Source organism: Magnolia sinica, chromosome 19, assembly GCF_029962835.1.
Source record: "Magnolia sinica isolate HGM2019 chromosome 19, MsV1, whole genome shotgun sequence".
NCBI lineage: Eukaryota > Viridiplantae > Streptophyta > Magnoliopsida > Magnoliales > Magnoliaceae > Magnolia > Magnolia sinica.
This window is the reverse complement of record NC_080591.1, coordinates 19,140,144-19,166,522: the sequence shown is the minus strand read 5'-3', so window position 1 is coordinate 19,166,522 and position 26,379 is coordinate 19,140,144. Positions and strand designations below refer to the sequence as shown.

The window sequence follows — 26,379 nt, the reverse complement described above, 5'->3', positions numbered from 1 at the left end:
GAAACGTGATCTGTGACCATTTTATCTAAGAAACTCTTTGGGCTGATAGTAGATTGGAGTAATGCCAATAAGAGGATGAAAGGAACCCCTTCATCTTTGCTGTGGTCGAACTAGGAAAACATGAGCATGTGCAATCGGATTAAAGAGAATATTAAAGAAAATGGTGCAGTCCCCATAAGGGTGCTACAAGTTGAACCTCGATGCTAGCTCATTCAGAAACCCATGTACAGCTGGAGTAGGAAGACTTGTTAGGAACCATCATGGTGATATTCTGGTAGTTCTTCAGCCTTGGGGAGTGTGCAACTGCAATTATGCAGAAGCAGCTGCTCTTCTCCAAGCATTAGACTGGTAGTCGATTGTAATCTTAACCAGATTAATATATATGGGGACTCCGGTAATGCAATCAGATGGCTTAAAACAGACAGCTGCCATGGAGTATTGCTAACTTAATCAAGGAGGCTATTGATATGTGCCTGTATAAACGTGTTGTTCTCTCATGTGCATTGTTCTGTCTGTTTTCTTTCTTTTTTTATGTTTTTCTTTAAAACTCCAATCTATTCATTAAAGAAAAAGGTAATGTTGGGACAATTCATAATCTTCTTCAGTATTTCGGGCACTATTCACAAATAAATTATGACTAATTGGTGACTAACCAAGTCTCCTGAAGCTTAATTAATTCCCAAAGGTCGAAGAAACAACAGAAATAAAAGATTTTTTGGCCAATGAGCCTTATTGGTAGTCTTCTTTTCTTCTCAGCCTTTCTCATAGCAATTTAGGAGCAGTGTTTAAATGGTAGATTGGAAAAAGTCATATGATCTATTGTCGATCTGACATCAACCTTTCCTCCCTAACTCTAGAACCACCCACAGCAGAGCCTCACATTGACACCATATTGCGTAGAGATTTGGTTAACTTGCCACTTTTGGGCTAGTGGGTGTGGAGGTTTTCTAAAGAGAAAGTTTGCCCTATGGAGATCCCTAGTTGCTGCAAAATATGATCTTTCCCGAATGGGATGGTGGACCAAACCCTCTTCTATCTAATCATCATCCTATATTTGGAAAGGCATAAATTGGGTGGTTGCTTCTGTCTCCCAAGGCTTGGAATTCTTGGTGGGCAATGGTAGAAGAGTGAGGCTTTGGTTGGACCCTTGGCTGGGGGAGCAGCATCTTATATTTGAGTTTCCAGACCTGGCCTCTGTTTGCACAGATGTCAACATCCCAGTGGCCCTGTGCTTCTCAGGGAGAGGCACAGAAGACCTTTGGTTACCTCCATTTGGGAGGAACCTGAGGGACAATGAGATTGTCAGCCTATCTTACTTGGGGCCCATTCGGATGCAACCAAATAAGTAACTTTCCCTGTTGATGGCAGTAGTTACTTATCTAGGGTAAGTAAGTTTGGTTAACAAATAATCATCAGTTACATATTTGCTGAAATTTGTTTTAGTATTTCAGTGATTTTATTTTATTTTATTTTTTTGCTTTTTTACTTTTTTTCCAGGAGAAACGAAGCACAGGATCCAAATCGATCCAAATCTAGAAACGAAGCACAGGATCCAAATCTACTACAAATGGTGATAGTTCACCACCATTCCAACATGGTGGTGACTCCAACTGCACACCTGGCACAGTTTGGCTGGGTGGGCCTTTAATCACCACTGCTCCCTGGCGTGGGGTCCACTGGAGCTTGTGGACGAAGCTGATACTTGTATTCCCTTCATCAAGGTCTGTGTGACCCGATCAACTGGTTAGATAGCAAATAAACGGTAGGGTGGGGCCCAGGAAGGTTTCAACGGTAGACATTCAGTCACCGCTGTTTCATGGGGGGTGGGGCCCACTTGAACTTTGAATCTGCTTCCTTTCTGTGGCCAGGCCACAACCAGGCCCGAGTGACCTTACGGTCAATTAGATGGCAAATAAACATCATGGTGGGCCCCCAAGGAAGATTTAACGGTGGGTGCTCCATCTATACTATTTCTTGTGGTGGATGTTCCATCAACACTGTTTCTTGGGGTGGGCCCACAGAGGTTTTGGATCAAGCTGATGGTTGTGTTGTCCCTTCTCCCAGGTTTGTGTGACCATAACAACAGGTGGGAGGGCACATCATCATCACTGTGGGCCCCACAAGGAGATTCAACGGTGGGAGTTAATCACCATAATTGCCTATGGTGGGGTCCATTTAAGCTTAGATCAAGCTGACATTTATGTCTTCCCTTCCTCCAGGTCTGAGTTTTTTTTTTTTTTTTTTTAAAGCATGGTGGGCACTAAAGAAGGGTTTCAATGGTGGACAGAAAACCACCATAGATCCTGTGGTGGGGCCCATCACGTTTTGGATCTGCCCCATCTGGGGACCTGCCCCCACATCCAGGTCCAGGTGACTGTATGGACAGGTTCGATGACAGACAGACATCACAGTGGACCCCACAAAAAGGGTTTCAACAGTGGAAAACCCAGCACCATTTTCTGTGGTATGATCCACCTGAAATTTGAAAGTCTTGATTTTGAGCCCGTAACCTGAAGTGAACTGGTACAAATGGCTGGATGGTGTGTGTAAAACCCATGCATCAAGGTGGGGCCCCCAATGTGAAAGAAAGTGGACCCAGGACGATTTCAACAGTAAGAGAACAATCACCATCATTTTCTATGGTGTGGGGCCCACAAAGCTTTTAGATCAAGCTGACATTTATGTTTTCACTTCAACCAGGCCTAAGTGACCTTAATCAACAGCTTTGTTAGCAAAAAAAAGCATCACGGTGGGCCCTAGGGAATGTTCAACGGTCGAAATTCATCCACCATTGATACATGAGATGGGGCCCACTTGAGCCTTGCAACAAGTTGATATTTGTGTTTTGGCTGTATCCAGACCCCACGTGGCCATACCCACAGGTTGGGTGTCAAAGAAACAGCATGGTGGGCCCCACAGAAAATCTAAGGATAGGGATCATACCTCACTGTTTTATGCGCTGCAGTCCACTTGAACTTTGGATCTGCCTCATATCTGCACCCATGCCCTGAAGTGGGCTACAAAGTTGGATGGACGGTGTGTTTCCAACATGAGCCATAGTGGGCCCAAGGAAGGTTTAAACGGCAGGTGCTCAATCACCATGGTTTTCAGTGGTGCGGCCCACTTTAAGCCTTGGGTCTACCATGCGGTCTGCCACGCCTTAGGGCCCAAGCCCTGAAATGCTTTGGAAAACATGGATGGACGGCTGTGATGAGACAAATAAATCAGGTGGGTCCCACCGCTGGATGGTCCACATCAAAGGTTGGCCTCACATGATGGAGAGTGGAAGTAATTCATAATCATCCGGTTAGGATCGATCTAAACCAGCCCATTCTGTATGTGATTCAGCATTCCAACTATTAAACAACTTATTAGAAACACAAGTCAGCCAATCAGAAATGTCACGAAATCCCCAGCTCTTCGAGGATGTCCTCAATGTCGAGGAACATGTACTAGGATGTATGTGCGACTCGTTCAGATCATGAGCTAGAACAAATGAGACGATTTTTCCATTATCAATGACCAGTACCAATGAATGTGATAAAATGGAAGGACTCCATTCACTATCTAAAAATAAAGATCTATCATATACCTCTATTGTGTATGGAATTTATGGTTTCCATTGGTGCAAATCCAATCACCTCGATTTAAGATGAAATGGAAGGGGACCAAGCATACTTGAATGATGGAGAGTGGATGTAAGGGGGGACCACGCATACTTGAGGGATAAATACCTATGATGTTGGAAACCAAACATACTTATCATCCAATAAGTAGATAAGTAAAAAACAAGATAAGTTCCTTAGAGGCATAAGTAGCTTATCTTAAGTAACTTACAATCCAAACGGGCCCTTACTGTCCCTCTAACAAGGAACCTATCTCTTCGGATGAGGACTCCTTGGTATGGAAGCCAAAAGCATTGGGTACCTTCTCAGTTCAATCCTTCTACAAGTTACTCTCCAAGCCGGAGATCCTAAATCATCCTAGTCCATCCAGATTCGTATGGTCGTATGGGGCTCCTCCAAAAATCACTATCAACAACCGTCGAAAGCAGGGAATGGTCCTTCCGAATATGTGTCTCTTATGCGAACAAGATGCAGAGACCATTGATCATCTCTTTCTCCACTGTTCTTTCTCGACAGTCATTTGGTCCAAGGTGCCATCTCTAGCTAATGTCTCATGGACCATGCCTACTTCCATCGGTGATTTTCTGTTCATCTAGCATGCAACGGACGGAGGGACGCTAGGCAGAAAGAGATGGAAATTGATCCTGCTTACAGCTTTCTGGGCTATTCGGGGAGAGAGAAACAATCGATGTTTTCACAATAGGAGTCTTTTGGCCACGGGCATGTTTAACAGAGTGATCCTTTTATTGCAGGCCTAAGCCCGCTGAGATGTGTTGTTTAGTGCATCTTAGAGCCTTTTTTGGGTTCTCATGTGGCTTGGGGGCTGTTGTTGTTGTATTCTATTTTTTATTTTCGTAGTTTAGGTTTCTTTTTTCTTTCTTTTTTCCTTTTCCTAATAAAATTGCACCTTTCGACAAAAAAGAAGAAGAAGCATGGTCCCAACTGCTACTAAATCCAAGCCCAACTAATACCGATGGGGCATCGGAGGAGCTACTCGGATGTACCAGAGACAAAGACGACTACCCACATCAGCGCAGCTATCTTTGTGGATGAGAGACGAGTTTCAGATGGGGTCCGCCGAGCCATTTTGAAGACCTTACATGCATTGGACGTGCATCAGACCCCACCTTGGAATGATGCATGTGGGCTGCTTAGGAGATCGTTTTAGTCATAGGATTGATATTCCGTGTCGATCCGACCGTTGGATCTTGTCGATCAGGCCATCGGGCCACCATATCTTTTAGATCTGGGCTCCCTGGACTCTGATCTTGCTCTCTTTATGTTTTTTGTTATTTTTAGGATTAATTTGATGGTTGAGATTAATAATAAATGTTTTAGTTTTCTTATTTTGGACGATGGGCTACTTCACTTAAGTGAATGACATAGTTGTAATTATGCTGAATTTTTAATTCCGAATTTTTAATAATAAAAGCACAAGGGGGTGAAGATCCAACCCTCATTGGATTTTGTGATTTTTTTTAAAAAAAAGAGAAAAGCTCTTGCTTTATTCTTTCATCTTCATGCGATTTGAAGATACTTCCATGCGATTTGGAAGGAAGATTGGTGTGGGGCTAATCTTCATTAACGGAGGTGCGAAGTCTCCATCCATCCCCACACCATCTTCTTTTTTCTCCCTCATCTAGGTATTTTCTTTAGGTTCTTCATTCTCTCTATCCTAGATCTTCGTCTTCTCCCAAACCCTACTTTCCCATACCCATCCACAATCCAAACCCTAACCGACCTAAACTCATCCTCCCACGCCACACGTGTGACCGTACGGCCACACATGTGAATCCCACCCGCCCCTTTTGGTTTCCTACTATCATTATATCAAAACCTCTTTCTTCCATTCCCGAAACCCTAACCTTAAACCTAAAATCCCTAACTTTCCTAGATTTTCCCCAATTTCTAAAAAAACCCTAATTCCAAAACTCTCAATTCCCATGAATCATAATTATTCAAATTTCAGATTTTCCCCTTCCTAACTCTAATCATAAAACCTACAAATCTATCCCTTGAGTGTAGAACGTGTCTATGCTAAATTGGAAGTTCTATCCTTCCATCGAGCTTAATTTTAATTGATTTATGTGATTTCTTAACATGCGGGCATGTGATTTAGGTTAAATCATATTTTATTTCATATTATTTACTCTTAATTACTTGGTGGATTATGCGATTTCTTAGCATGTAGCCATGTGATTTAGGTTAAATTAGATTTTATTTCCTATTATTTACTCTTAATTACTTGGTGGATTAACATCTTTTTTTAATTGAATTACTTTATGGACTCTTTCATAATCTCCATGTTGCAACTTGCATGTCAGCATTAAATCATGTGTCTTGCATCAAATACCCATGCCCCCAAATGGTAACAAGCAGCGATCATGGACAAACAGCTGCTTGACGTATCATAAAGTGCAAGGCAATTGTAAAATTGGAGTTCCCTCATATCATGTAAAAATAAAATAAAAAATTATCCTCAAGGTGTTAACTACCATCTTTGAAAGGTCATGTCACTCACTATTTTTCCTATTGGAGCTTTTGTGTTGGGACGGCAATTCCTGAAAGGGTGTTTATCCTAAATGAATGCATCTATTCAAGGAAAATGGGTGAGGAACAAGTGATTCTAAATTGATATGGGGAAGGCGTTGTTCTCTACTCTCAGTACTGTGATTCTAATGGGGTTTCATTTGATCATGATATAGAACAAGGGAATCCCCTTTCTCATTCTTATTTACAATAGTGGTGGAATGTTTATGCCAACTTTTCTCAAAAGGGAAGGAGTATATAGTCACATTTCGCATGATTTGCAAATCGCACTTGACTTTTGCAACTTGTTAATTGTAAATAATCAACTTATGTAATAGATTATTAGATAGAGCTTGATTGTGATCAACCTATGTAATAGTCTTTCTACTCTCATTGCCTATCCCTAGCCTAGATAATGGAGGGTTGCCTCAAGTTGGCAGACAGCATCAAACTTACGCATAACTTTCATCACTTGACTCTTGCAATGACTTGGAAGAGCAAATTAGAAACTCGTGTTGTGGCACAACTGCACATATGTGCTTTGAGGCGGTCTCTTTGGCTGAAAATTAATCCTAGAAAAAGCATTCTTATTAAGTATGATATGGAGGAGAGCCTGATAAATTCCTAGCCCAAACTTTGGTTGCAAGTGCAGTAGCAATCCTTTGTTGTATTTGGCCCATCCTTTTAGGGCTAAAGGAAACTCTCGCAATTTGAGACTTGGTTATTGAACTCTTGGAAAGAAAGCTTGTGAAGAGGAAGAGATGCTACCACACCTTTGAGGGTAGGATAACACTCGTCAAGGCTTTTCTCTCCAACTTTCTAGTTCATTCTATTTGTTTCAACAATCCCAATGGAGGTTGTGAAGAAGTCAGAGAAACTTCAACATGACTTCCTTTGTGAGGTCAGTACAACATTACCACTTAATCGAGTAGAAGGTTGGGATCAGAAATTACAAAACCACAAACTGCTCTCTCTTCAGTAGATGGTGGTGGGTGTTTGGCTAAGAGCCAAATGGCTCGTGGAGAAAGGTTGTTGCTAACTAGAATGGGAGACAAAATAGAGACTGGATCCCAATAATGTCAGTAGGGGTGAAGGCCTCGATGTATGTGAGTCCATTTGTTGTGTAGGAGATAATACCAAGTGGATGAGCAAATGTCCTAAAAAAAAGGGAAGGTACAGGTTAGGATTGGGGTAGAACAAATTTTTGGGAGGAGTTTGGGTGGGATCGGAGAGTTCTAAGTCAATGTTCCTGTCCTTCACTAGGTAGCATCTTGTACAAAAGTGCTAATTAAAGACTGTTATAAGTTCCTAGTGGGAGTTGGTTTGGACATAAGGTTGAGATGTGACCTCAAAGACAGGGAAATCAACCCTTTGGAATAGTTACTTAATGTCTTAAGGAGGTGTGTATGCGCGTGCGCATCTATGTATGTAGTAAGGGGATGTGAGGATCTGGTTGAGTAGTTCCCAAGGTTCTTCCTCTTCAAGTCCTCCATTAATGTGCTCAACTAGGTCCGGTGGAGAGACTAGCCCTTGCATCCATTTGGAGAAAAGTGGCCCCTTAGAGACTGGAGACGTTCTATTTGACAATAGTGGCTAACAAGGTCCTTAAGGTTTATAATTTGAAGAGCCGGACGCATTAGATGGCAAGTAGGTGCATTATGTGTAGAAAGGAGGACACCAGAGCCCATTTATTGTGTCATTACAGTGCAGTTTGAAGAATACATGAATATTTCTACTCCCTCTATTGGGTGAGTTCGGTTCCTTTTCTTCTTTTTTTTCTTTTTGGAATTTCTTTCTAAGAAACCTAATCCAAAAGTGTTAAGATGCACCAAATATCCACGCCAATCTGGCTGAGATTTTTGCTAGTTCGGGAAGTGGCCCCTTCTTTGGTGTTAAGTCCCATTCAAGATCCTTCAGCAGTTTGTAAGGAGAGAAATGGAAGGAAAATCATTAGGAGGAAGTGCCAATTAGTCATGTTATTGATAGAATCCAACTTCCAACCGTCCATCATGAACTGGGCCCTTTCAAGGAATATGTTCATCAGTGTATCTTCATTGAATTTCATCAGATATGGGTGCTGATCTTTAGTGAGGTGACAAGGGTTAAGTCTAAAGCTAAGGGAATTGCAGGACTTCTAGCAGTCCAGCAGGCATCAGAGGTTTGAACAAGGTGGAGAGTAAGGAAAGGTCTTAGGAGTTAGGATCTTCTCATCTTAGTTTTCCAGTAGTATAGCTAACCAAGGGACATGAAGGGAAAAAAATAAAATAGAATGGGTGTCTAAGGTTGATTCAAAACAGTGGAAGCTAATGTTATATTGAATAATAGCCAAAGCCACTCTTTAGAATTAAACATTTGATCCTTTGAAAGAATAAATAAATAAATAAACATTTGTAGATACACTTACTAAAGGAGCACTGAAATTGGTTCTTTGTATTGAAGATTCCTGGCCATGCATTTGATGTAGCCTTTTCTTTCTTTCTTTTTATTAATATAATTTGCTAAATAATAATAAAAAGACACTAATCGATTTTATAACTTCCAGAATTAGCCTGTAAAATGAGGACTAGTGGAAACCCCTCCCCAATATTAACAATAATAATGGAAAGTACAGTTCACAAAATATAACACGTTAAAATTGTATGGAGTGAAATCCCCAAGAAAATTTGCATAGAGGATAGCCGGGCTCCACAGCTCTTCATAAGCAAAACATTATGTATTTTTGCAGGGCGCTTGCAGAAAGGACAAGTTGCCTCTGACATGACTACATGGGCCATTGACTGTCCCCCAAGAAAATTTTCTCAAGGATTTTGGTCCAAATGAGGCCTAAAAGGAAAATCACCATGTCAATGAACATTTAGATTTTGACTTTCATGTCGCAGTATATAAATATTTCATGACACAAGTGAAGCTGCGTACCTCTGGGATGATAAACTTCCCAGTAAGAAGGCAGAATGCTGGCAAGGTACAGTATACAATCAGGGGAATGGATGTCCAAGGATACACCACTGAATTTATGTAGGAAAGACGTTCCAACCATTTCAAGCCACATCCATAGCCATACCAGATAGGGCAGTGTTTGCTCAAGAAAATCTCAACAGACCCAAGGGCCCAACGAAGGACCTGGTGAAGGCGGTCCGAGAGGTTGATGGGAGCAGATCCCTTAAATGCTGGCCTTTTGGGTATGCAGTACACAGACCGCCAGCCATGGCAATGCATTTTGAAGCCTGTCAGAATATCCTCTGTGACAGAGCCATATATCCAGCCGACCTGATTGAAGTCGAACATGACAAATTTAGAGGGCGGCAAACAGAAAGAAACTGCAAGTATATCCTATCAGATTAACGACATGCATAGCCAGGTGAAGGCACTAAAGCAATTGTCACTTACCTCCTTTCCCCATTCTGTTTTATTCTCATAACCACAGCTGATGACATGTATGCTTTCCTTCAAAAGTGAAGCAGAACTGGCCCCTGGAGTTACTACATTTTCTTGAAGTGTAGACGCTACAAATACTGGAGACTGCCCAAACTTTTTCACCAATTTTCTCTGGGACATCAGGGATGATTTCTCATTGTCTATTCCTGCAGCTGTAATATGGGTGTGCTTGTTAATAGATGGATAGAAATACACATGAGCGCACACAGAGTCCAGTGCGCATGTAGCACTGCAAGTACAGTTCTGGTTTCTCTCTCTCTCTCTCTCTCTCTCTCTCTCTCTCTCTCTCTCTCTCTCTCTCTCTCTCTCTCTCAATATGTTTATAGTGCTTTCAACTGCATTTGGAGACGTGGACAACCCAATCAATTTATCTGGACCTTTCATTAGGCGAGCCCACACTTCATTGGCCATCATGCATAAAATGCATCGATCTGATGACCCTCTTCATCTAAATGCACCCTTTCTTTTTATAGCCGTTGCTTTTTTAAAGTACAGGTCCGATGGTGAGGATCATCTGATTTAAGTGATTGATAATTGGACCTATTTTCTACAAAGATCATTACAATCCATTTTGTAGACTATTGACCAGAAGGCCAGAATCACAAGGTCAGAATGATGTTTGCTTAATGGCCAATGAAGTATTGGCTGAATTACTGCTAGAGAGAGAGAGAAGGCTATCCTATGTCGCATAGACACAGATCCAAGTGTTGGAATCCAATACTGACATGCAGTACTGATCGCCAGGCCCCGAAAGAGAAGTTTCATGCACTTGCAGCACACTTTAGTTTATTTAAAAAAAGAATTAATAAATAATAAAATAATGAAGAAGACAATAAACCTCTACCAAACATTTGAAAGTTTTAGACATATACTACCAAAGAGATGGAAGAGCAAAACAAACCTTAACAATTTTATCTTTTGTATAAGTGATTTCACTTTTCTTTCTTCCTTTCCTTTTTGGGAATGGCAGAGTCATTTTACTTTTCTACGAGTTATTACATAAAAAGAAACTTGTTTTACATTCTAAAGTGGTTTTACCTTTCAATGTATTTTTCTTCAATATGAGGAATGCAGTTAACATGTATATGGTAAGTCAATGACATTGTGTTTTAGGTGTCTAAACAATTGGGTTCAAGAAGTTCAACAGATTGAAGAATTTGGCATGTTGCCCAAGAATCCAAATTCATGTCAATGTCAGACTCTTCCAACACATGTCTCCTACATAGAAGAATCCAAGAAACATAGGCTGAATAAAATTCTATGTCAGTTGACTGGGCTTTCCACGTCCCAAATGAATCTCAGAGCACTAAAACTTGTGAATTTCACAGGACCCCAGTGCCACATGCAACTCACCCACAGATCCAATATTTTCCAGTGCATGTATCTGTGTGGATGCCTCTATGTGCTTCTTCTTCCTCTTATTCTGCTTTGGCTTCTCTTTCATGTTCTTCCTTCTGGATCCGCAACACAAGCAGCACCATTTCGGCCAACAATTACAGGTCTTCCTTGGGGGCTTCTCATTGGTAGGAGCATCATATCCATATAAAGCTTTCCTTCTGAAAACACACCCAGTTCCAACATAGATGGGTCCCTGGATTCCATCGAGTCCTTTCATGTTGATCTGTATTGGGGAAAGAAGCATATTAATGTTTTCAAACAAGAATAAAGCATACACTCAATCACCCAAAAACCTCCACAAGTATTACATACATCAAAAAATACAATATTGCGGTTTGAATATCTGTCATGTTGATCAATCCCATCAAATCTTTGGGGAAACTGCACATAGCAAATTTTCTTGCCTGACGTAGGATCCATCATGAAGCACATGGCTTCTCTTAGGGCTTTGCTGTTGTTTATATAATGATCGCAGTCAACATTCAGAAGGTAAGGAGAATTGGAGAGGATCGCTGAAACCCGCACCTTCAATCAGCCAAACAAGCAAGCAACATAAGGGATCAATGAAACCAGCTTCATAATCTCAGATTGCAATCCATATTAAAAGAAGTATCCAGTCTTCAGATCAAAATGTTAATCTCACCAGACCATTCATGGCACCAGCTTTTTTGTGGTGGTCGAAGCCCGGTCTTTTCTCACGAGAAACATACACCAGACGGGGTAACTCATTTCCTTCAATATCACGGACACCATTGCAGCCCAGGAAAACCTGCCAGGCCATGCAAATGAAGGGGATTAGGAAAGGCTACAAGAGAATGCTTCATTGCATAGAAACGTAAATGAAACCTAAAGACTACACCCCATAATAGTTACTGGTACTTCCAGAGATGGGCATCAAAATTGCAAGCAGATAGGCAATTGAAGTCTTTTGATTTGTTTTTCTTTTTTCTTTTCTTTTTTCGTACTTGTATATAAATTGCAAGACTATTGGAGTTTAGAGTAGCACCAATACACCCATGTCTGCAATTGTATGACCACAATGTGGGGAGGAGCATAGAGGGACCCAGGCATGAGATGGAGGAAGACATGGCTTAGGCATATGGAAGCAGATCCACAAGATAGGGGAACCACAAAGTCTTGGAGGCTAGACCCTCTGGGAGGGCATGAGGTTCAAAGTAAAAAAATGGGGGCAAGCTAGATTCTGGGAATATCTGGGTATGCAACAAAACTCTTGCATCTAAATTCCTCTCTGGGTGGCAGCTTCAAAAGAAGCAATAAGAAAGGAGTTCTATGATCAAGTGGGGGCCTATATCTCTTCTGGAACATCATTCTTAGAAGAATCAGTTGCCATGCTTAGAAGGAATCAGACTGAGGAGGAATGGAATCATTTGTTCTTATGGATCGCTGAATAGTATTTTTCCTGTGGGGTAAGGAATGAACAAGCACATAGCATACAAACATATCAGGCAATTAATCTAGTTTAACTTAATATAGGGGAAACGCATCCAGATCACTCACCTTGGTTCAATGGAGATGATTCCATAAAGCAATCTGTTTGATTTGAATTAGAATTTCCTAAAACAGAGAAATGAAATTATTGACGGATCCTAATAGTTCTTATAGTGGGGCCCACCTTTGATTGATCTAGATTCCGCAGCAGAGTCCACATAAAGTGTCATTTACTGTTGAATTAAATCCATTTTTAGACCCAACCCTTAACAATAGGGTTTTAATCATCATAAGTCGATGTGGGGCCCACTCGATCAATTAAAAGTGGTTGACAACAACAGCTTGGGACAGTCGTCTGTTGAAAGTACAGTGGAAGATCTTGTCAAAGATGCTTTCAATGGCATTATGTTGGGAAGCGTGGAAGGAAAGAAATAGGTGGATTTATGAAGACACGAAAGCTTCCTTATTGGAAATAGCTGACAGAACAAAAAACAGCATTGTTTGTTGGGTTCTCACATGGATAGTGTTTTGGGTGTTGTCTGCCTCAAAGTTAATTATGCTTGGTTGGCAATAATACAACCTCTCAGAAGGAAAGTGGTTCCCATGTGGCCGGATCCCCCCTCGTGATCAAGGAAGCTGAACTTTGATGGATCCTCTATTGGTAATCCAGGTACAAGCAGAATTTGGTGGTTTGTCAGAGGCAATAAGGGCTCGATCACTTTTCCATTCTCCAGCCCAGCTGGTGTTGGTGATGTAACTGGAGCCGAGGCATTGACCCTGAGAGAAGGGCTCTGTGTTTTTGCAAAGTTATCCAGTCAGGTCCTTGTCGAAAAGGACTCCAACGTTATCTCTTGGGCTCATACTAACTGAAATGAACCAGAGGATCTTTATTTTGTGTTTGAGGAGATCCTCCATATTGCATTGTGATCCTCCGAATGGCAATTCAATAGGGAGGTTCTCTCCTCCAGCATACATTTCACTGGTAGCAACTTGAAATCAAACATACGAGTTGTGATTGTATCATTGATCAATTGCTGCGGAGTATGTGTTCCTATTGCAAACACTTCTTGTTATGGTTGTTATTTTTTCCTTTTTCCTTTTTCCTTTTTCCTTTTTTCTTTTCTTTTCTTTTTTTTTTAAATTGAGAAACAGGCCAAAAGGCCCAAAAAGAATACAAACAAAAGCTACAAGCCTAAGAATGCGAGAGGCACGTAGGCCTCAATAGAATGGAAGCCTGAAACCCAATCAACAACAAAGGTCATAGCCTTACGAATGACAGCAAATTTGATTCCTCCTTGTTCTTCAAAAAACGACGATTGTGCTAGCCCCAGATGGCCCATAGAACAGCCATAAGTATAACAGCTAGCCGCCAAACGACCTTCCCTTCTTTCTGAAGCGCACATCCATGCCAAGAGGCCAAAAAGGCCAAGAATGAGGACAGCATAACCAAAACACATTAAGAGAAGAGAGAAAGCCATCCCAAATCTTTCTGGCAAAGCTGCAATGGAGGAAAAGATGATTCATAGATTCAGCATTCCGCATGCATAATAAGCATACATTAGGAAGCACCAAACTCCTTTTTCACAAGTTGTCCACCGTAAGAATCATGTTTCTTTCCATCAACCAAAAAAAAAAAGCAGCCACCTTTGTCGGAGCACCATATTTCCAAAAGTGATAATTATGGCTCAAGGACAATGAGGAGATAAACTTGAAAAAGGAACGGACCGAAAAACCATCCAAACGAGGACCTTTCCAGATCAGCACATCCTCCTCCCCCACATCAATCTCAATGCTATCAAGTCTCTCCAAGATGACTATAAGCGAATCAACTTCATCATCTGACAACTCTCTGCAACAAGGAGGCATCCACACTACCTCCTCTCCAATTTTAGAGAAGCACCTAGCCACCTATCCAAGGAGATACTCTTATCTGGATCCAACTAAGCCAAACTTGGAAACATATCCTTTAGCAACCCATCCCCTAACCATAAGTCCTCCCAAAACCGAATGTGAGAGCCGATCCCTACCTTGAAAGAAATGGCTTCTTTAAACTTTGGGACCACCATGTAAATGGCTTTCCAAATACCTGACGCTTTGTATCTAGAAGAGTCTTTAGGCCACCAACCTCCTGGGCCAGTTCCATACTTAGCAGATAAAACCTGTCTCCATAGTTTGTTATACTCCGTCGCAAACCGCCATAGCCGCTTGCCCAAAAGGGCATTGTTCATTGTCTCCAAGGCCCTCAACCCGGCTCCCCCTTCCGAACAAGGCTTGCAAACCTCTTCCCAATTGATCAAGTGAAATACACCCAGATCCAGAGCTCAAGTGGTAGACTGAGTGAAAAATACCTCGTTTCAACACTGAGGTCTTGGTATCAATTCCCTAGCGGGGGTGGCTAACAGTAAGTGTGAACTGACAATGGGTGTACTAACAAGCTAACAAAAAAAATGATCAAGTGAAAATTTTTAACATTGGCTTTCCCGCTTCAAAGGAAATCGCGTCTAAGTTTTTCAAGCTTATCCAACACTGACATGGGGCATTTGAAGATAGACATGAAGTAGATATTAGAGAAGGCCGCTTTGATCAAGACAAGGTGACCTCCCAAGGATAGTTAGCGACTTTTCCAGGCCAAAAGCTTTCTTTCTATTCTTTTGATCACCAAATCCCAAAGATATTTTGGAAGCTTTCCTATGCACAAAGGCAAACCAGTGGATGACGAGGAGAAGGATCCAATTCAGCACCCGCAAACATCCGCAAAACGCCTCACCTCCTCCTCCGATAAGTGGATAGCAAGCATTTCACATTTCAAGGAATTTACCTTCAAACTCGAGACTACTTCAAAACATTTGATAGTTTTCCTCTAATTATCAATTATCAATTCGTCCGCTTCACAAAATAATATGGTGTCACCTCCCAAAGATGTTTTGGAAGCTTTCCTATGCACAAAGGCAAACCAATGTATGACAAGGGGAAGGATCCAGTTCGGCACCCGAAAACATCCGCAAACCACCGCACCTCCTCCTCCAATAAGTGGATACCAAGCATTTCACATTTCAAGGAATTTATCCTCAAACTCGAGACTACTTCAAAACACTTGATAGTTTTCCTCTAATTATAAATCATCAATTCGTCCCCTTAACAAAATAGTATGGTGTCACCCGCAAACTGAAGATGGGTGACCGAAGGCCCAGATTCTGAAACCTTAAAGCCACGAAACAAACCCAATTCCTGACCTCTCAAGAGCATCCTCCCAGGTGCTTTAATGACGACTACAAACAGAAAAGGGGACAACAGATCACCCTGACGCAAACCCCTAAAGCACTTAAAATAGCCTTTTGGGGAACCATTAACCAGCACCAAGAAGGAAGCAGATGAAACACATTCCTGGATCCAAGATCTCCAAATCTGGCCACAACCAAACCTTCCCAACACAGTCTAAAAAACTCCAATCCACGCGATCATAAGCTTTCTCAAGATCTGGCTCACAAACAATTCCTGCCTTGCCCGCTCTATGTTTGGAGTTGATGCATTTGTGCACCACCAAAGCGCTATCCAAAATCTAACGCCCTTCCACAAACGCACTTTGATTCTCAGAGATAATGGAAGAAATCACGAAAGCACTTATTGGAACTTGGAGGCGAGGATTTTCACCACAATCTTATAAGCGCTATTGAGCAGACTAGTGGGCCTGAAGTCTTTTAATTTTTCAGCCCCTCGATCTTCAAGATAATAATTATGGACGTGGCCCCCATCTCTTTAGATAATCTACCCCTATCAAAAAATTCTTTCACAAAGACCAGAACATCCTTCTCAACAACGCTCCAAAAAACTTGACAGAAAGCCAACGGGAATCCATCAGGACCCGGAGCCTTATCTTGGCCTAAGGAATCCACAGCCAACACCACTTCCTCTTCAGACATTGGCTTTTCTATAGCACGAGCTTCAGAATTCGAGGAAAAATTAAAGTTATCGAGGAGAGGATGCTTACCATTGTCAGCAATTAGCAAGGATCTTAAGAAGTCAACAATGTGGTCAGAAATCTTGCCTTTTCCATTATCCAGCTATCGCTAACCATCAAGTTGCCTGTGTGATTGTATTGTGCTCTTGCACTCGCTATGTTGTGGAAGAATATGGCATATTGTCTCCATCTTGAAGCCAAATTGCACAAGACCTTCGTCTCCATTTAATCTCTTCTTCCTTGGATCTTTTAGCAAACTGAAGGGCCAAGTCTGATCTTCTCTTCTCCTCTTCTGACAGCAAACCTCCCTCCTCTTTCGAGTCTAGGATCTGAATTTCAAAGAGAATGCAATTAGATTCTTCCTCTCTACTTCTATAGGAGTCTTTCTTCCAAGAAATCAACTTTTTTTTTTCCAGCAAGCACAACATTTGGGTGAGGATAAAGCCTGCGTAGCCATCTACTTCAAAGGATGCCGACCAGTCCTTGATTAATTGGTGGAAGCCCTCCACTTCTAACCACGACAGCTCAACGGAACAAACAAGGACCTCAATTCCCTTCATCAGCATCAAGGAGAATCGGTCTATGATCAGACAAAGGCCTAGGCAGACCCACTTGCCTGGAGATAGGGAAATTTTCAATCTACTCTGTAGAGACCAGGAATATGTCTATACAAGACATGGCAAGATTATTTTCCCCATTCAACCAGGTGAACAACACACCTTCCAACAGCAAATCCACCATCTCATTTCGTAGTACCCAACTCGAAAAATCCCTCATGCTAGTAGTAACCTTATTATTTCTCAATCTTTTGAAAGAAAATCAAGTAACGTTAAAGTCCACACCCACACACCATGGGTAAGACCATTTCGCCTTGATCAAATCAAGCTCATCCCCAAAAAGAGGCCTTTGGGCAGCCACACATGCTGTAGACCAACGTAAAAACCCATATAAACCCAAATAAAACCATAAGCAATATCCTTGAGGAGCATTGAGACGAAATATATCCCTACCCACGAATCCAGCTTGCACCATCTTGACTTATTTCGAGCCACCATGATCCCTCCCACAGACCCATTAACGTCAAGAACCGCCCAATCTTTTTGGTTTTCTCCCCACACAGAGTTCAGACTTCTATCGTCGAAGGATTATAGCTTCATTTCCTGCAAAGCCAACACCTGAACCTTAGCCTTCCTAGAAACCTCCCGGATCTGTGATCTCTTGGGCTTATAGCCAAAACCCCAAACATTCCATGAAATAATCTTCATGGCGCAACCTTTTTGCCCCCTATCCCTCTCTTCGAAATAGTTACCCTTCTACATGAATCATAACTGATTGTACATCCCAAACTTTGTAGTTCCCTCCATCCCTTGGGAGATCCTAGGTTTAGCAATCGACTGAAGATGCATGGTCTCTTGCCCTTTTGCCCCTACGAATTGCATAAATTCCTTAATGTGATCATCAGATCCTTATAACCTTCCCACTCGACCCAAAGTGTCTTTCATACATTTTTTGTCCCGTGCTGATGGCTCCTTATCTCCAGGAACCTGATCTAAAGGTCGACAATGCCGCGGACAAAAAGTTGCCTCCACGTCAGACGAGGATGATTGAACAATCAGGACTCCAATGGGTTTAGACGACTATAAGAGAGTAACCTTTACGATTTCCTCATCTGCAGCAGGACCTTGATATCTGATAAACTCTCAAAAACAAGCAGTGAAGAAGAAACAAGACTTCGGCCTCGAGCTCCCTACAAACCATCCTCTGGCATGGAGGAGAGGGAGGAGAGATCCCCGATTTGATGTTCTTGACTTACCCCTTCTTGCATAGACATTGAAGGGATTTTGAAATCCGATTACACCAAATTGTTTTGATTAAGAGAAAGAGGCGCACAGGTGAAATTTGCAAAAGCTTGGGTGAGGTTGGGAGAAGCACGTGCCAGAGATGACACAATCACAGGCGAGTTAACTCCTTGAACACGTGGCACGATACCCCCCCTCCAATACATACCTCTTCATCTTTCTCTAACAACATCAACTCAAAATTTGGCTCCAAATCGCCCTCCAACCCAACCCTAGCTGACATGTCCACATCGGAGCCTAGCATTGCTAGTGAGTCCAACTCTAGATCGAGCATGAGGCCACCTGTCCATACCCAAGCCTCTAGCAAAACCGAGGTTGAAAGCTCAGCTTGCATGACTTCAATGCACTAAGGCATCGCCTTTCCAAGTGTCTCAATCTCCTCTTCGTTGATGTCGGCATCCCAGTCGGACAAATTATCACCCATACACGTGTCTTCGCCATAGCCTGCTAGAGAGATTGCTTCGTTTCAAGATTCTTGCTAGCCAGAAGCTGCCACATGGGAGGGAACAACACATCTCTGCTACAATCCCCGCTCACACGCTCAACACGTGAGCTCCCATCGGGCAAGGAGTCGTACATTTGGAATGTAGACAGAGCAGAAGCCTTCATCATCGCCGTCCACACTCCCCCTACACCACGTGGCCTCACCGATCGACCTTTACCCATCCCATAGCACTGCTCTCCAACAGTCTGTCAAACAACCATTTACTCTAAAAGCTTAAGCTGTCAGAGACTATTGACGAAGTGGAGGGACCTGATTTTCCTGACCCCCCGTGGGAGAATAATATATTAGCGAGGCATATTTGCTGCTCTTGAGATTCGAACATAGGACCTTCCGCTTTGATACCATGTCAAACAACCATTTACTCTAAAAGCTTAAGCGGTCAGAGTGTGGTGTATCAATGTATATCAAGGGACTTTATCACTTCAACACAGTCATCTGTCACGTAAACACTCGTTGATTTGGAATCTCATCGAAACACCAAAAATCTACTCCTTCCCCCTGACTCTCCCCAATGCTATGGCTTGCTTTCTCCCTGCTCTTCCATATGCCACCACATCTCAAGGAGTGCCCTGGAACCTCCTTTTCCATCGTTATTGAAATGGAAAGTTGCCCCACCTTGACTAACACTTAAAGACAGATTTGTGCCATTAATGTGTCTAAGTGATTGAGTTGCCCCTACACCTCTTTCTTTTTACGGTTAACCTCATTGCAAAGGGGCAGGCATGCAGAAGATTCTACAGGGCCCACCTTTATCTATGTGTGTGATCGACTTTATCCATCCACTTCGCGATTTCATTTTACATCATGAGCCCAAAAATGAGCCAGATTTGATGTGCAAGTGAACCCCACCACAGCAAACGCCGGTAGAATGCTTACCATTAAAACCGGGTTGGGGCCATAGAAATTTGGATCAAGCTGATTTGTCTTTCCTTCATCCATGTCTATGTGGCCTTATCAATAGGTTGAATAGCCTTGATAAACATTAGAGTGTGCCCTAGGAAGTTTCCGGCAATAGGTGTAACACATGCCAGGGCCATAGAAGTCCGAGTCAAGCTGATGTTGGAGGACAACTTGGTTGTGACCCCAGAACCAGCGATGTGGGTGCAACCCTGACAGTAGGGCCCACCTCAGTGTATGAAATGTATATCCACGTTGTCCATCCATTTTCCTAGCTTATTTTAGGGCACTGTCAAAAAAATGAAGCAAATACGAATTTCAGGTGGACCACACCACATGAAACAGAGGTTATTGACCATTAAAAACCTTTTTCGAGATGCAAAAGTTTTGGATCAAACTGATATTTCATTTTACCTATGATGCGATCCACGTCAGCTTTGGATCTGCCTTGTTTTTGAGCTCATATCCTAGTAGGATGATCTGAAAAAATGGATGGACAATGTGGATCTAAGAAATGCATCATCGTAGGGCCCACACAAATTTTACACGTCAAGAAATTCCATTGCTTGTTGTGTGGTGCAACACAAGAGAGAAGAAAACCTAAAGGGTTGATGTGTGGAACTTTCGTGGGCCCCATTATGATGTATTTGTCGGATCCACACCATCCATCCATTTTCTCATATCATTTTAGGGCATGAGACAAAAAACGAGACAGATCCAAGGCTCAAGTGGGCCACAATAGAGGAAACCATGGGAATTGGATGCATACCGTTGAAAATTTCTTGGGGCCATGGAAGGCTCTGATCAAGCTGATATTTGTGATTTCCCTTCGTCCAAGTCTGTGTGACCTTATGAAGAGGTTAGATGGCAAATAAATCTCATGGTAGACCCTAGGAAGGTTTCCATGGTAGTTGTTCAATCCATGCTTCTTTCTGAGGTGTGGTCCTCTTGAGCTTTAGATGTGCCTCATTTTCGAGCTCATGCTCTAGAATGATTTGGAAAAATTTATGGACAGTGTGGATCTAAGACAAATCATGGTGTCGCCCAGAGAAGTTCCACGCGTTAAAAGTTGTGTTGTGTAGTACACAATCCATTATGTAAATGGAAAATCAGTGTATTTTGTGAGCTGCTGTCAATGTTGTCAAATCGCATACGCCATAACTTTTTAAAAGGAAAAAATCGAAAAAAAAAAAAGTCGCCTAATTAGTACACATGATTGGATTGGGTTATTTTACTTATTTCATTGTAGTTTGAGTGTTTCATTAAGTTATATATTTAATTACTTATATTATATTTACATAAATTTTAACAAAACAATCAACGAGCTACACTAAGAGAAAATTAATTATTAAAAACTTCGAATGTAGTAATTTTATTGATAAATGCATAACTTGAAACTACTCACAACTTACAACTTACAACTTAATTTACAAAAAACAAGCATAACTTACAAAATATAGAAATAAACATACTTGAAATAGTTGTAAAGATATTAGAGTAAGAGAGAGAGGTGTAGGAGAGAGAGTGGGAGATTTAGAGATTTGGAGTAAAGAATAGTGAAAATCAAGGGGATATGAGTGCCTACTTATAGACAAAAGTGCACCAAAGTGAAAAAATAAATAAATAAATTGACTATATGGGATGGCATACTTGCCAGATCACATATGCCATAATGGCATATGCGATCTGATCCACAGAATGTGCATGTGCAATTGCATTTGACAACAATGGCTAGTGTCATCAGCAATGACACGGACCAATGAGAAGCGACGGCACAGAATTTTCCTATGCCTTCAACATAGACGATCCATACTCACGCACTAATATTGTATCTTCCCTTTGTGTCTCCGTGGCCTTATCAATAAATTGGATCGCCCTGATAAACATCAAGGTGGGCCCTACGAAGTTGCCAATGATGGGTGTCAATCTCCCCACTTTAGTTTGGTGCGGTCCACTTGCGGGCTGTGGATCTTTCTTACTAGAGGAAACAGAGAGAACAGGGGAGGGAAGAGATGCAGAATGAGAGAGGAAAGATGATCCGTTAGGGTTTTACCAGAGGAGAGGGCTTGATCGATCGAGAGAGAATGAAAGCAGTTTTGTCATTTTGAAAAATACAGTTCATAAGCCATATAACCCTAACGGTATATGACAGCAGGCGACTGGATGTCTAACAGTGCAAACCTCAAGAGTTTTGCTTTAAATATTTTGAATGCGTGTGTTTATTTAGGAATAGCCTAAAGGGTAGGGAGTTACATGGGAAAATCCCTGTAACTACCAACTAAATAAATAAAAGAATAAATCTCTTAATTGTAAATAAAATTTTGCACTAACTTAATCAACAATAAGACTGAAGACCAAAGCCTCAGATCATTAAAAATAGATATCTTGATTGCAAATGACCCATAGATCGCTCGATCTAGAATGGAAAACATGGGGTATTCCATGTTTTAGGTGACATTACGATCAACTTTATCCAAGACCTCTGGCATCAATAGAAATTATTGCATTGAAATGAATAGATGGGTTAGCAAAATATTTTTCAAATAGGAAAAATATAATGCAAGCTCAGACTCGGAAATGCAACCTTATATCTCCTGAGATATACAAAGATGTACTCACCTGGATCATTCCAGGATGGTCTCGGACATTGTTTCCAGGCCATGGAGTTCCATCCTGCATGGTCCAACCATCCTCAGGAACCTTTTGTGCCATGGCAACCAGGCCATTGATGTGAACCTTGAATTCTTCATATTCTCTCTGCAAAACATGGTTAACACAATCACTATCATATGACCTTCATCTCGATACAGATGCCAGATCATAACGAGGGTATAGTTCAGGATTGGCGGTTATGGTCAACAGATCAAGAAATCTTTTCTGGCCCTGCACTTACTTTCACAAAGAGAATACATGTCAACCTGGATTGTTCCACATCCAAGCCGTGGATAAGGTGGACCCACATTGCAGACAGCCTAACACAAACGATCAAGTCATTCCTATCATGGTGCAGCCCACCATTTCCTGTAAACATGGATGGTTTGAAGGAAACTTTCTAGCTGTCCACATTCCATGTATATATGTGGCCATCCTGATGAATGGACCATGCTACTTTTTCACCAGGTCATCTCAAGGTGAGGTCTACCTTATGCACGGCTAAGATGTCTGGGTCCCAAGTGCACATCAGGTTGGGATGTGTTCTGCCAATCAAGGTGCATCTGAAAAGGGTTAATGCAGAGTTAGCAAACCTCCAAAAGCAAAAAAAAGGAACTTTTTATCAGCTGTCTGGCAAACCTCAATATTAGGAGGCATTCATGATGGAGAAAAATAAAGCACAAATCTATGGATCGCATATCCAGTCTGTAAGATACTGGCCACATGACATTGGTAATGACTAATGACAAAACGGAGCATGGCAAACACAATTTTTTTTTATAAGCACAAAGACAACAATCAAACATGCAGGAAATCATCAAACCTTCATAGCACGTCGCTCTCTCACAAAAGCCGGATCAACTTTGTCTTTCAAATAGTCAATCTTTTGAGCAAAATACCATTCTGGAGCACGAGGCTCGATATTGAACTTTTTGCAGAAAGGAACCCATTTCCTCGCAAATTCAGATGTTTCAGAGAGCGCTTCAAAAGTGAGCATGGCAGCACCATCATCCGAGACATAGCATGCAACCTTATCGACAGGGTAGTCCACAGCAAGAATGGATAAAACAGTATTTGCAGTGATGAGCGGAGGTTCTTTCAGAGGATCGACCGTACTTACAAAGACATCAATATCAGCTAACTCAGAAGGTTTCCCTTCTTTTTCGTACCTGCAAAAAAAAATGTTGCCCACACAAGCTGTAAGGTGAAATGAATCTGGACCGTGCAACAGACTTAGGATATGAAGCTGCGTATGGAAGGCCCAATTTTTTCAAGTGAGCACCATTCTATCCAATCCAACTTTAAATAAATTTAAAGTCAGTCCTGAAACATTCCCATACTGATATGAAGAGGGGTAAAAGGGAACCAGATACATGGTTCCTGTTTTCCACACTTCCCCAAAAGCAGGATGGAATGCTCCCGTCAAACCGAAATATTGGTTTGGATGTTGATTTGGGAAACCATCAAAACGAGCCCTTCATGCATATTATGATATAGGGAATACCTCAGTGATAGTCGATCCAGGTATGTTTCTCGTTCTATGGGGTACCATTTTGGAAATTGATCCAAGATCCATGACACTGCAAACCATATTTCACAAATAACTGATGCCAACCATAATCCAAATGCATCCGGAACTGGGTGCAGGAGTCTATAATGGAAAAAGAAGCCAAGAATCACAAGGCGGAGTATAATTATCATCCTGTACGGATTGATCTTGCCAGAAGGAATGGGTAACTTCCTCGACAGTGGTTGCCTGCCTTCATCCATCCTGAAACATGAATTCATCAGATCAGAGCTTCTGGATTGTAAAGGAAGTATGGTATACAACCATGACTGACTAAAAGAGGAATCAGAATAACAAAAGCTACTGATGAAGAAAGATATAACACTTGGACACATCTTCATAATGACCTGCAAGTCAGGAGCTTGAGACGACTCAGTTTAGCACCAAGAACATAGCATGACTGTTGGAGGAAAATTGGCTGAAAACAAGTAACATATAAATGAAAATACGAAAATAATAATAGCAAACATACCATGTAATCATGATCCTTGGCTGCAATATTCTTGCTTAATTTTATTCTGCTACTAAAAGGGCAATAGTAGCTTGGATCAAATTGCGTGCAACGAACGCAACCAACTATTCCAAGTACTCTAATATTGCAACATCTGAAAGGTCAAACTGGTTATCGGCCAAGCTCAATCCGGAGAGGAATTTCCAGGCAACGGTTTGTGACAAGGCATTCCGTAAAGATAATGGTGGCTATAACAGTCACCACAGTTACTGTTGAGGGTCAAATATTGCATATTAGACCCCAATTATTACCTGATTTTACAAACATAATACTGTTTAACGTCCTATTTTAATCATGTTTGTATTGCAAGGTGAATTTAGGAACCTGGACCGAAAAAGGGTACTAAAAGCATGGATTTAACGCTCCGAAGTCACCAAGGCAAGGGATGGACCCCATGGGACCAAGATCGAGGAATTTACACGCCAAATATTTGAGAAAATCAAGTAATTGAAGTCCAAGCGGCCTGAAAGTCATCCTGAATGCAAGATCACAGGGTTCCCACCATCCGTTTGGCTCGAAACTTTATATCTGCCCTAAGGACCCTAAATTAACCGTACACGTCAAATTTCGGCCATTGGATCTTTGTGAAAGTGGCCCAACGAATAGATCAGCCCACAATTAACTAATCTGGGGCTCACCTGATGTCTGGATATGCTTCAATTTTGGTCTCGATCCCTTAAATGAGGTGGCAAAACAGATGGACAAAGCAAATTTCTCACAAGCACCACAATGGGACCCACCTGGAGGGTGTGCGTGTGCATAGCACACGTGAGCTCGCTACACACAAAACCAGTGAAACCGGTCAACAGGCCCCTGACCTGACCGAATTTAGAATTTCCAAATTCCTGCCCGCGTAACAGCGAACAGGGGCTGCGGATGAATGCAGATGGCCCACCATTTCAAATCCATTGTCCAATCTGGACCGTCCATTCAAAGCTCAAGGACCCTCTAACCAAGGCCTAGAGGAGGAAATTGGAAGAAGACAGCGAGAACGGCATCCCTGTGATCGAACGGAAGAAGACAGCGAGAACGGCATCCCTATGATCGAACGCAAGACGGACGACAGAAACAAAGATCAGGTGGGCCACATCAAAAGATGGCCAAAACCCGTCCATCCTACCTAAATTCCACCACGAAGCTGATGGGCGGTGTGGATTTCTCAAACAACGAGTGTGGACCCCACGGGTTACGCACAGTGAATTTCCACTGCGAACACAAAAACAGGGGTTGCGGACGGATTGCAGTGGGCCATCAAGATCAATTCAAACGAATGATTCGGACCGTCCAATGGATTCGTGTGATGAAACTGATCAAATCCATGACAATTATGTGGACCCATGCACATGTACGAACTCACAGCAGCAAAGGATGCGGAACCAGGTCTATTCGCAGCCGATGCATGACAAGATGATGTGGTCCACCATCTCTGATCGGACGGTCAATCTGGGCCATTCAGACGGAGCCCAAGGTGGAGCCGATCACCACCAAGAAGCCAGATCAAATCTTCTTTGATCATGGGGTTCTTCCACAGCTGTCAAGCGCAACCGGTTTCGCGTTTTTGCTGCGAAAGGAGTTTCCAAAACTCCGTGCTTCCGCTTTCCCTGCTATGCACGCCACTGCGAAAGGGAGTGCGTAACTCCTCTAGCATGCACCGACTCCAAGCTCCCAGCCACTGCTCCTTACCCTCTATATAAAGGAGACGAGAGAGAGAGAGAGAGAGAGAGAGAGAGAGAGAGAGAGAGAGAGCATCATCATCCGTGGAGCAGAAACAGACGAGAAAGAGAGAAAGAAGAGGAGCGGACGACCGGCCCCAGGAGTTCTTCTATCTTCCTTAATCCTTTTCTCTTTTCTTTGATGCTTTCCTTTAGGATTTTCTAGTTAATCATGTCTATGATTAGCTAAACCTCTTAGCTAGGGCTAAGAGGTGAAGCTTGTAGTATGATGGGAGACTTTTCTTTATGCCTTTTGATTCATGTTTAAGTTGAATTGTTTT

General features: G+C 42.1%; 1 protein-coding gene across 2 annotated transcripts in view; it reads right to left on the bottom strand.

Moving 5' to 3' along the window:
- The window catches only part of LOC131235709 (cellulose synthase A catalytic subunit 2 [UDP-forming]-like), a 51,708-nt gene that overhangs the window by 8,619 nt on the left and 16,710 nt on the right, over window positions 1-26,379 (bottom strand). The window contains exons 6-13 of one of the 2 annotated variants that reach the window (XM_058233017.1): window positions 23,813-24,079; window positions 23,132-23,477; window positions 22,276-22,413; window positions 11,632-11,757; window positions 11,301-11,513; window positions 10,944-11,211; window positions 9,543-9,742; window positions 9,072-9,422 (exon numbers count right to left, since the gene is read on the bottom strand). In XM_058233017.1, coding sequence (XP_058089000.1) covers window positions 9,072-9,422; window positions 9,543-9,742; window positions 10,944-11,211; window positions 11,301-11,513; window positions 11,632-11,757; window positions 22,276-22,413; window positions 23,132-23,477; window positions 23,813-24,079 — 1,909 coding nt within the window. The remainder of the gene's footprint in view (window positions 1-9,071; window positions 9,423-9,542; window positions 9,743-10,943; window positions 11,212-11,300; window positions 11,514-11,631; window positions 11,758-22,275; window positions 22,414-23,131; window positions 23,478-23,812; window positions 24,080-26,379) is intronic. The other variant, XM_058233018.1, reaches the window with a different exon arrangement.